At 42.6% G+C, this 11,894-nt stretch overlaps 1 protein-coding gene across 1 annotated transcript in view; it reads right to left on the reverse strand.

Annotated features, from left to right (window-relative positions):
- The window catches only part of LOC101635968 (A-kinase anchor protein 2), a 384,285-nt gene extending 373,030 nt beyond the window's left edge, over window positions 1-11,255 (reverse strand). The window contains exon 1 of the mRNA XM_012721381.1: window positions 11,215-11,255. Within this exon, the coding sequence (XP_012576835.1) occupies window positions 11,215-11,219 (5 nt within the window). The 5' untranslated portion in view covers window positions 11,220-11,255. The remainder of the gene's footprint in view (window positions 1-11,214) is intronic.
- Window positions 11,256-11,894: the final 639 nt, after the last annotated feature.

Below are 11,894 nucleotides of genomic sequence, written 5' to 3' on the forward strand. Positions count from 1 at the left end.
AGTGCTGTGCTTTAACCCGCTGCGCCAACAGGGAGGGCCCTGGACCAACTTTTTAGAGCTTCTTCAAATGACTCATAGGTATGGGCTGGCAGATCTAAATGCCTTTCAATGGCTAGAAGCTTTTGATATGATTTTTAACAACGATTGCTAAACCAAATCAAACATCAAAAAGAGGTTTAGCAATGCCTGGAAAATCTTCACATGTTTTTGTTTGTTCGTTCTGCTTTAATTTTTTGTTCTGCTTGCTTTTTGTCTTTCCTTTATTAGTAATTCCCTCTTTGCACTGTCATCTGAAAAACTGAGTATCTGGCTCCTCAAGGGGGCAGGCATTCACCAAGATACTGTAGCATGAATAGATGAGGAGGCATAATACAATTTCGTTAGTACAAATAAAAACTGTCCAAACCAATTTTTAATATTGGAATTGGCTTGGATATTTGTTTCAAAAGTGGCTTATGTAATTGTAAGATGACTAGTCCTTAAGATCATGTTTTTATGCTACATTAATCGGATGGGCTATGTAGGCTCAGATTTTGACCTCTAGAATCCCTGAGTTTCTCTCACTCTCTCATGTTCCGGTCTCCTTTTTATGTACTTCCCACAGTAGCCCATCAAACCTTCCCCTAGCAGGACAATGAACACACTTTATCTCATAGCTTGACCAATTATCTTTATTTTCACAGCTATGTTATTCCTCACTAGACGGCAGTTTCTGTGAAGTCAGGCACTACGTCATACTCACATTGAGAATAGTGTCTAGCACATAGTGCTGAATGATTATGAGTTAAATTAATGAAAAAATAAACATAACTGGCAGCAAAATGGGGTACTGAAAGCAAGAGCAGCAGCCTAAACAGCTAACGTATTTTCCAAGTATGAAGTATGATGTCCATTTATTCAGAACTCATAAAACATGGCTTTGGCTGGATTATTTTTTAATACTTTTATACTATCCTTGAAGATTAAGGTGGAGTAGCCTTTATTGCTGTGGGGACAATTTAGGGAATATTCATGTATGTACTTTTGATAGTTTAAATTATTACATGTTTAAGTAATTAGTCAAATACTACAAATATCTTCTCAAAAGACAGAATCCTGACTAGTTATAATAACAAAAGGGGGAAAATTTTCATTTCCTTTAATAAAATACTTAAATCTCCCCATAACTAAGACTAGTCTTCCCTTAAAAGACTCAAGTATAGGGAGATTTTTACTATGTTTTTAAAAATGACACTTGTAGTAGAAAAGTAAATTAGTATTTTTGGTAGCTTATAGAAATGGAACTTCTTTTTGTAATAAGTAAACTCATAACAATTCTCAATACCTGTTTCATATATTTAAATTCCAATGACCAGACTATATGGACAAACAAAAATTGCCAAAGTTCATCAAAGTAATGTGAAATATGCAAGACTTTGTAAGACTTCAAACACTTCTGTCCTTGACATATTGCATGAGTTAGGATCTTAGCTAAGAATAGATGGTACTTTAAAATGGATCAAGGTAAGCTTAATAAACAGACACTTTGCAACGACATGGAAAAATCTAACAAAGATGGGGAAGCACAATGAGCAGCCACAAGGTAGAGAGACCAGGCCTGGTTATAACTAGTCCAGAGGAGAATGGGGAGAGTGACTCCTAAGACCAGGAGACAAGAGTTACTACAGTAGATGAGGAAAACAGCCACTGCCAGCCTTCTACCAAGCTAAAAGGGTGACCACAGAGCAAACCATCTTCTTCCTCCCTTGTGTCTCCTGCTGGTGCCTTCTACTGATCTAACCCAATGGAGCCAAAGGCCAAGAGAGCCCAGATGATGCAGTCTAGAGAGATTAACCTCCTAGGGCATGAAATGGAGATGGAGTGCTTAAGGGGGAAGAGTGGAGATGCTTGAGGGGAAAGGGTAGAGGAGGGTGAATTGGAGAACACCCACTATGTATATCCTCCCCAAATGTGTTCTGTGGCTAAATATTTATGACCTTATTCAAAAACTTACTTTGTCATACATACTCCTAAGAATTGAGAGGTGAAAGAAAGGATATATAATACCAACAAATGCTTCCATGATGTGGTAGCTGTTAATATTATTTTCATAATATAGCAATGCAAGGGTTATTAATTCACTCAAAGATAGAGTAAAAGCAAGTTATTTTTTTATAGCTCCCTGAAACCTGCTAAAGTTAAATAAAAGAGATTACACCAAACTAAAAAGTTTCTGCACTGTCAGTAAAACCAAAAGACACCCAAGTGAATGGGAGGAAATATTTGCATAGAATACATATGACCAAAGGTTGATATACAAGATTTATAAAGATCTCATACAAATCAACATAAAAGTAAACAGGTAACACAATAAAAAATGGCAGAACTAAATGGAAACTTCCTCAAGAAGACAAACGATGACCATCAGGCATATGAATAAATGGTCACCATCCATATTGTTAGGTAGCTGTAAAGCAAAACCACAATGAGATACTATCTCACACCAATGAGAATGGCCCCATTAAAAAGACAGAAACAAGTGTTGGCAAGGTTATGGAGAAAGAGAAGCCCTCGTGTATCATTAGTGGGAATGTAAACTAGTCCAGCCTCTATGGAAAACAACATGCGGGTTTTGCAAAATACTAAAAATGTATCTAATGGATTACCCAGCAATTCCACTCCTAGGTAACTCCCCAGAGTACAAAAACACTTAATTGAAGGGATATATGTACTTCATTTTCATTGTAGTTGTCTTTACAATAGCCAAGTTATGAAAGTAATCTAATTACCCACGGACAGAAGAGTGGATCAGAAAAGTGTAGAGTGTGTGTGGAAGAGAGAGAGAGAGATACTACTTAGCAATAACATAAAGATGAACTCCTTCTGGGCCCTCCCTGGTGGCGCAGCGGGTTAAAGCACAGCACTGAGAATCTAAAGCCGCTTCAGCATGAGTTCGATTCCCGCCTGCCCCGGAGGTGACCACATGGCGTGGCAGACCTCTCCTGACCTGCCCGCTGCTCCCCTCAGCAGTGTACTTCGTCGATCTGCCTGTTCTGCTCCCCACTGTCTCTGGTGAAGCCTCTCGCCCCTTAGCCTCTGGCCTGTATCCCAGTTCTGTATGCACAAATAAATAAATCTTTAAAAAAAAAAAAAAAAAGATGAACTCCTTCCATTTGCGACCACATCCATGGAACTAGAATGGATAATGCTAAGCAAAGTTTGTCAGAGGGAGAAAGATAAACACTAGATAGTCTCACTTACATGTGAAATATGTAGAAACACAACAGGGCCAGTCAAAACCAAGTCAATAATAAACTCTTAATATCTAAGGTAAAAAAACTGAGGCAACCAGAGGGAAAAGGGGGTGGGCCGGGACTGAGGGAGAGAAAGGACTCAATGGAACACTGTGGAGGGTGCTGGGCATTGGTGTTATGCAGGGGGTGAAAGTGGACTTTTGTAGAGGTTTAATCCTATAAACCCTGGGGCAGATACAAAGATATAAATCTACTTCATCTCAATAAACATAATTTGGGGGAAAATTAGAGAGAAAATAATAAAATTTTAAAAATCAAAACTATTGACTCTCAAATTAGCAAGTGATTCTTAAATGTCAGGGAATAAGAATTCTCTGCCACATCCTATACCTCTAAAATAAACACAGTGGTGTAAACCAAGATGAACATTAAAAAAGGGTAAAATTTTTATTAAGTGGACAACTCAAAAAGGGAATATAGACCTCCATCTACAGCTATCAATTGTTTTTCACATTTCTCTGTAAGGAGGAGAGAGTTGAGAGAGGACCAGGTTGGAATAGTGAGAAGTGCTATGAGCAAGTTGTGGGGGACACAGGAAACATCTGTGTGGAGGATCCTTGCCAGAGTTCTGCATCAGAGATACTAAGAGGGGTGCTGAGAGAACCTTCTATCTTTGTTATCTGTGAAAGCCTGAAACTTAAAAAACTTAACACAGAGGGTATGTTTGAAGGGGAGAGATATAGGAAAAGAACAACTACCTTAGTACACAAGCTGCCACTCCCCTCCATTTGCAGATGCTAAACAGTCAACAAAGTAGTGATAAAAATGTAGGCCCTCCCTGGTGGCGCAGCGAGTTAAAGCACAGCACCGAGAAGCTTAAGCCACTTCCGCATGAGTTCGATCCCGGCCTGCCCCGGAGGAGACCACATGGCGCGGCAGACCTCTCCTGACCCGCCCGCTGCTCCCCTAAGCAGTGTCCTTCGTCCATCTGCCTGTTCCGCTCCCCACTCTGTTCCTGGTGAATCCTCTCACCTTCCGCATCTCTGGCCTGTACCCCAGTGCTGTATGAATAAATAAATAAGTCTTTTAAAAAATGCACAAGTATTTGTCTATCCACCCTCAACACACAAACTCACTCACACAAGTAAGCTAAAGGCATGACCTGAGTGAACTCCTCACTTACAAAGCACTCCTAGACCAAAAGAGATTACAGAGTTGCTTTTTTTTTTAAAGTATGAGATAGAATATTTCATCTAAAGTCATTAAACTTGTCAGCAGAAGTCCTCCCCAAACACAAACACTGTCTCCATCCCTCCCACTTATTCTCAGGCAAGTAGCAGGTTCAAAGTACCTCCATTTGGAAACAAGCAGTACATGCAAAGCTGTCAACATGCACAGGTTCTATACACTTCATCATTATTTTTAATCAGGCAAGGATTTACAAGCAAAAAGTAGATAAGTATATTACAGAAAAATGACACAAGAAATAGGTGACCTTTCAGATCAACTCTTCCATACATTCAACGAAATTCCATAAATGTGAATCCTTAAAAAAAAAAGTGCAAATTGAGTTGACAGGTTGATAGAGTCAGAAAATAAATTTAAATAACAAACCATTCTGTAACTGAAGGTCACACTAAAATGAGTAAGGACAAAACAAATACTGCTTTAAGAAAGTTTCCTAGAGGACAGGCTTTAAAATGTAAAAAACTCTTAGGGGAAAAGTGAGAGCAATTCAGAATAGCTATGAAAACAGTGAATAATAGATGCCCCTGTTGTAGATAACAGGAAAAATAATGTTGTTTTTTAATTGAAAATCATGAAGAAAATAGCTTGCCAAAATAAAATAATGGAAAACATGGATCTTCAGATCAAAGGAACATGCCATCAGCCAGGTAAAAATGGCACAATGACTTGCAGTGAGAAACATCACAGAATGGCTAGTAAACTTTCATGTCTAAAAATAATTCTATCATCACCAAAACAAAAAAATTCAAAGGGGGGAGGAGCAGTCAAGGAAGCTATTAGCTTCATACTTTTCTAGAACAACACTCAGTGCCAGAACACAGCAAACAACTTCTTAGAATTATGGAGAGGGGGGCATGATTCTCTAATTTTATACACATATTGTCTATTTGCTCTTAGAAGCGACAGAAAAGCATTCCGAATGTAGCGCCCTTGCACCCACTTAGAAAATAAAGTCTTCCAAATAAACACTAATTAACACATAAAACTGAACGAAGATGGTGCTGATGAAGGGGCTGGTGGTGACACTAACTCTCCTTAGTACCATCACTAACCACAAAGCCTACAAAAAGCCCACGGTACTGCCTCAGATCCCCTACATAGCTCTTCTTCTGCCTGGCTCATCTCACTTGTGCAAAAGACCATTCATACCGACTACTTCTCAAAGCTGAACATTCTCAAATTTCCTGAACATTCCACCAAAAATAACCCTGCCCTGGGCTCTCCCTGGTGGCACAACAAGTTAAAGCACCACATCATAAAGCTCCCCGAAATCCCTGCAGCATGAGTTCGATCCCCGCCTGCCCCAGAGGTGAGCCACATGGCACAGCAGACCTCTCCTGACTGTCCTGCTACTCCCCTCTGCCTGCTACTCCCCTCTGCCCGCTACTCCCCTCTGCCTGCTACTCCCCTCAGCAGTGTATTTTGTCAATCTGCCTGTTCTGCTCCCCACTCTGTCTTGGTGAATGGTCTCACCCACCATACTTCTGGCCTGTACCACAGTTCTGTAAGCATAAATAAATAAATATTTTTTAAAAAAATAACCCTGGCCCTCCCTGGTGGAGCAACCGGTTAAGCACAGCATTAAGAAGCTAAAACCACTTCTGCATGAGTTCGATCCCCGCTTGCCCCGGAGGAGGAAATCCACATGGCGAGGCAGACCTCTCCTGAACCACCCGCTGCTCCCCTCAGCAGTGTATTTTGTCGATCTGCCTGTTCTGCTCCCCTCTCTGTCTCTGGTGAATCCTCCCACCCTCCACATCTCTGGCCTGTACCCCTGTTCCATGTGAACAAATAAATAAATCTTTAAAAAAAAATAACCCTCCCACACACATCCTCCTCAACAGAGTTTATATTTTTATTCCTAACATTCATCACCTCATAACATTAATGTATTTATTTGTTGTCTCTCCTCTCTTAAATAGAAAGTCCATGAAGGAGGGCCTTCTACAGTTGTGTCTGCTACTGTATGCTCTGTACTGAAAATAAGGCCTGCTACATACTTCACAGGCACTTGAATGATGAAATGATGCACGAGAATTTGATTTACAATTCAAAATCATAAATGATGAAAATATAAAACAATATAACTGCAACAAACAGTAAGGGGAGATGAGGTGATGTACACTTGTTTCTTCAACTGTCAGAGCAAGGATTAATCAAGTCTAAATTTGACAAGGTGAAAAAACCTGCATGTTTGGCCTTTGTAAATAACCTTCATATCTTCTTCTGGACTCAAACTTGTTTGACTTGATGGCTCACTCATACTCTCTGCAAAGCTCACTGTTCTCTGAAAAACTTATAAATCCAAAGGGCCTCAACTGAGATTATACAGCCGGGACACAAGTACAGACCGTGACCACTAAGAGTGTGAATACATGAAGCCAGGCTAGCCACGGATTAGTGGCCAGGGGTGTGGCGGGACTGGGGAAACTGAGTCTCCATGGTGATGATACACATTTTTGGCGGCACTTGGCAATATGTAGAAAAAATGTATAAAACTTATTTACCCAGCAATTCCATGTCTAGAAAATAGTACACAGAGTCATTTACAAGGTATATGAGAATGTTCACTGTAGCATCGCATGTCACAGCAAAACAAAAATAGAAACAAAATGAAATGTCCCTCAAAGGGGACTATTAATGAGGTACAGCTAATAAAAACAAGTACAGCAGATGTGGATATATGGCTACGTAGAAGTATGTATGACATGTAAAGAGTAAAAGCAAATAACAAAGCATGTGATACGATTTCATTTATGTAAAAGGAAGTATTTAAAATTATAGAAGTATGGATTTTCAGGTCCATGTTTGTTTGCATGGGAAATATTGGAAAAGATACTTCCAATCTGTTCACGGCAAAGACTTGGGGAAGAGAAAAAGGAAATGAGGAAGTTTAGTTCGTCAACTGGTGTAACATTCACATTGTTTTCAACAGTATATATTTTCACCAAAAAATTTAATTCTAAAAAGTCTAACACATTTTTAAATACACTTATTTGATTGCTACAATGTACTGAACATATGAAAGGGCACATTTAGTGTAACAGAAGGGCAGATTTAGGAAAGAAAATGCTGTAAGGTCACAGAGCATCCACAGTCACACAGACATAGTTGCAAGCTGCTTAAAGACAGGAGCAGGGATGTCTGGGTTGCCATTTACCCCCAGTCCCCACTACAGTGCTTGGTATATGGAAAATCATCAGTAAACATTTGCTGAGCAGATAAATGGAGGGACATGTTAAGAACCAAAGCCATCTATGATTCAATATCCCTACCATATTTATCCCTTCATAAGTCTAAGTTCTTCATTTGAAGAAATTTTAGTTTTGAGGTCTGTGATCTCCTCTGGATGCTTTCAGCTTGTCCCATGGCTAAGTCCACAGGCCCTCACGGATGCTGGAGCGTGTCTCTTCTGAGCCCCTCAGATCAGTTACCAGTCTGTTACTAGAGTCCTAAGAGACATGCTTGCAGGCAACAACATAGTGTTCCCATGCCGTATGTTCTGTGCCTGTTGGATCCCAGGCTGGTTTGAAGACTGTGAACTAGAGAATTGTCCAGCAAAGCCTATATGTGTGGTATCAAACTAATAACTGCATGTATAAAAGTTCTTTACCACAAACACAATGTTTTATACCCAAAGAGGAATGCAGCCAAGTAGTGGCAATAGCTTGATGTTTAATATACATTAGAGCATTACAAAAAAACGTGACACCATCCCTGGCTCCTGGTTTTCTGGCAGTGTAATAAGTAACCTAGATGGTACAGCAATTCTCCTACATTGTATACTTGAGCAAGAAAAAATTATAATTCAATCAGTTCTGATCCTCTTTGCTTGTTACCTGGATTTTTTTTCTTATTTCAACTAAGATTACTAAAACCAATAATGCTCATGAATAAATTATGTGTCTTCATTCTCACCCAGTTTCATTTTAAATTGATGACCTAAGCTTATTCAAATTTATCAGATATTGGCACTCAACAAAATGTGATTCTTTAACAGGACAACCCCTTCCCTCACTGCAGACACATGCAGCTTTCTGAGACTGAGCTCTGACATGTTTTCAATGCCATTATTTGAAAACAATGAAAATTTGGTGGTGGTGTTTTTTTATTTTTTAAGATTTGAAGTTTAAGGCCCTCCCTGGTTGCGCAGCAGGTTAAAGTGCAACACTGCCTGCTGCTCCCTTCAGCAGTGTACTTGGTCAGTCAGCCTGTTCTGCTTCCCACTGTCGCTGGTGAATCCTCTCACCGTCCCTGAGTCTCTGGTCTGTTCTATGTGCATAAATAAATAAATCTTTAAAAAAAAAGATTTGAAGTTTAAAAGCACAAATAGGCCCTCCTTGGTGGCGCAAGAGGTTGAAGCAGCACTATGAAGCTGCTGCTACCACTGCAGCACGAGTTCGATCCCCAGCCAGGGAGGTGACCCACATGGTGCAGCAGACCTCTCCTGTTTCGCCTGCTGCTCCCCTCAGCAGTGTATTTCAAGTCAGTCTGCCTGTTCTGCTCCCCACTCTGTCCCTAGTGAATCCTCTCACACCTGTATCCCAGTTCTTATATGCATAAATAAATCTTAAAAAAATAAAATCAAGCGTCTCACTGAAAGGTAAGGAGGACTCTGAATCATCACGCAGGAATGGAAACACCCAGACAAGGTAGATTGAGGGAGCAATTTGGATTCTGTGGAAAATAGAGGAAAAGGACTTTGTTCACAAGTAGTGCAGGTGAGAAGTAAGCAAACCTGGAACAAAACTTAGCAGGGGGATGGAAAAGAAACAAGAGAAATGTCTGAGAAGGAAACCCACAAATTCCATGTGTTGTCACAGAATTACTGTGACTGGGAGAAACCCACTCTATGAGAATACTGTGATGTCATAAAGTCAAAGTTCTACTCCACAGCACAGCAAATAGTTAAGATAACCCCATCGGTGGGATGAACAGGCCCACATCTGGTTCCTTAGGTTAGACAGTGTATCTAAAAAAATGGCAACAAGGGGTGAAAATGGCCCCGGTTCCCAGCATCTGCTCTGTACGCCAAAGCCTACCGTGGCTTCCGATTGATTCTCCACACACAGAACAGTACCTCAACAATTCTGTTACTCTCAATTCTCCTTGGGACATTGTGTTTCTTTATAAATTGCCTGTGGGAAAAAAAAATAGCCTGGGGCCAACCTGAGACTCCATTAAATGTCAACAGAGAATGCAGGAGTAATAATAACAGAGGATCCTATTTGTAGGTTACAGATAATATTTATGGAACTTATTTATGATCGAACCTAAGAACCTTAGGTGTCAACTTATTTAAGCATCGTAAACTCACAGGCGTTACCATTCCCATTTTCTAGATGAGAAAAATGAGACACAGAGAATGATGTCATTCAGCAAAATTCAAAAAGGACTCAATCCAGAGAAACTGACCTCAGAACACTAATTACGGCACTGTTCCTCAAATTTACACATATCTTACAAATGACAAGCCTTAACAAAACCCTTTAGAAGAGACAGAAATATTACCTGATCCTTTCAATACGTAAAAATAAAGAACATGTTTGTTTCCATTGTACAAACAAGGATACTGAGTCACAGAGATACCAAGTTGTTGATGTAGGATATCAATAACAGTTATACCAGTCAAGGCAGAAGCTGAAATCTATAACTGCTCGCTTCTAACATGCCACGCCATCTCTCACTTCTGTTAGTAACCTTGCTGTAGGGATTAAATTGCATCTACACCATCAGATATGCAGAAGGATAAAAGCTGCATCCAAGGTTTATTAGGTTTGGCATGAGTGTCCTGATACTTGAAAACAGTACATTATCTTCAGGCTGAAATGTGATTTCATACGGCTCAATGTCAGAGTATCCGTGGGAAGTGAAGAGAAGGAGAAGCAGCAGACCAAGTGAGCAGTATCTAACAGAGGCCTCCAGAATAACCCTTTCTTGAGGTCTGCTGCTGTCAGTGGCCCTTCTGCAGCCGCAGCCTGGGAGAGGAACACCAGGATGCAAAGACAGGAGTGGAACCTCATTCCAAAACCATAGCCAGGGCCCTTCATTGTGTCTTTGCTGGTAAACGCCCCTCTTGCCTTCATGCCCTCTCTTCCCAGTCCCTCCCATGCCAGGCCCACTATGGCAAACGTTGCGATTTAATCACTGTCACTCATACATTTGTGCCTCGTTTCTCAATTATCCCAGGAACAAATCAATTATTTGGGGGTAGTTCTAATGGTTTCTAGTAGCCAGGGCATTGCAGCTCTGGCTCCTATTACCCACTAACTCATCATCCTTTCATTCCATGCTTCACACCCAACCACACTGGATCCCGATCCGCAGTGACATCCCCCCGTCCTCGCCCCCCCCTCCCCCATTTTTTAAAACTGCAGAGAATAATGCTGACACAGTTTGGAATCAGAAGGAATGGCAACCCCCTGAGAAGCGAAGATCCGGGCAGGTATGGGGAGCCCAGAACGCGCCTTCCTCCTCAGCACCACCACCCTCCTGACGTTCTGCTTGCTGGTCAGGGGGCAAGCAGCACCTACCCACGGAACCGAAGCTCCTACCACCTTGGCTCCTGCCGCCGCGGCTGCTGCTATAGAAACACCAGGCGTACACACTGGACTGAAATTAAACACCCATCCGGGACCGGGACCAGAGCTGGGATCGGCCAGCTGCCGCGGTCGCCATGGCAACATGCCGGGAGGAGAGCCTGGCTGGGTGAGTGCGGCGCGGGGATACTCACTCCATCGCTCTGCTCCAGGCGGCGGGGCGTGCTGCTGCGGGACTCGCGGGCTCTGCTCGCCTCTGCCAGAGCCAGGCGCTCCGGCCGCGCCGCTCGCGAGGTGGAGTCGAGAGCTTCTCCCCTCCCCGCTCGCACCCCCTCCTCCCCTCGAGGGTTGAAAGTGAACGCTCAGGCTCTCTGAGCTCCCAGCCTGCGAATAAAACGGGAAGCAATTGGATAATGTTGTTCGCTGGGCGCGAGACAAGCCGCTCCACTTGAGTGTTTCGTAGGGAGCGAGCCGGCAGCTGCGCGCCAGGGCAGTGTGGCCACCGCCGCGCAGTGCCCGGCCGCCCGAGGCGCCAGGTGCGCCTGCAGATCCCGCGGGACGGCGGCGCTGCACTGAGACGCGAGGGACGGGTGGGAGGGGAGATGGGCGGCTGTGGCGGGCGGCAGAGCCCAGAGGGCGCAGGGAAACGACTGAGTCATTGGCAAGGTTGCAGTCTCGCGGCTTGCAAGTTGGGAGAGAAAAAAAGGCGTCTGGCCTCAGCAAATAGCCAGTACTGCCCCCAAGAGGCTGGGCATGGGTTCGGAAACGCCATTGTGCCAACCCAGCGGGCATCGGTGTGAGTTTCCCAAGCAAAACTCCAGCTGCATTGTGGCGCGTTACTGCGGTGTTTCATCACTTTGGAGACCCCACGCCC

Source organism: Condylura cristata, unplaced genomic scaffold (genome assembly GCF_000260355.1).
Source record: "Condylura cristata isolate star-nosed mole 26May11 unplaced genomic scaffold, ConCri1.0 scaffold00006, whole genome shotgun sequence".
Lineage (NCBI taxonomy): Eukaryota > Metazoa > Chordata > Mammalia > Eulipotyphla > Talpidae > Condylura > Condylura cristata.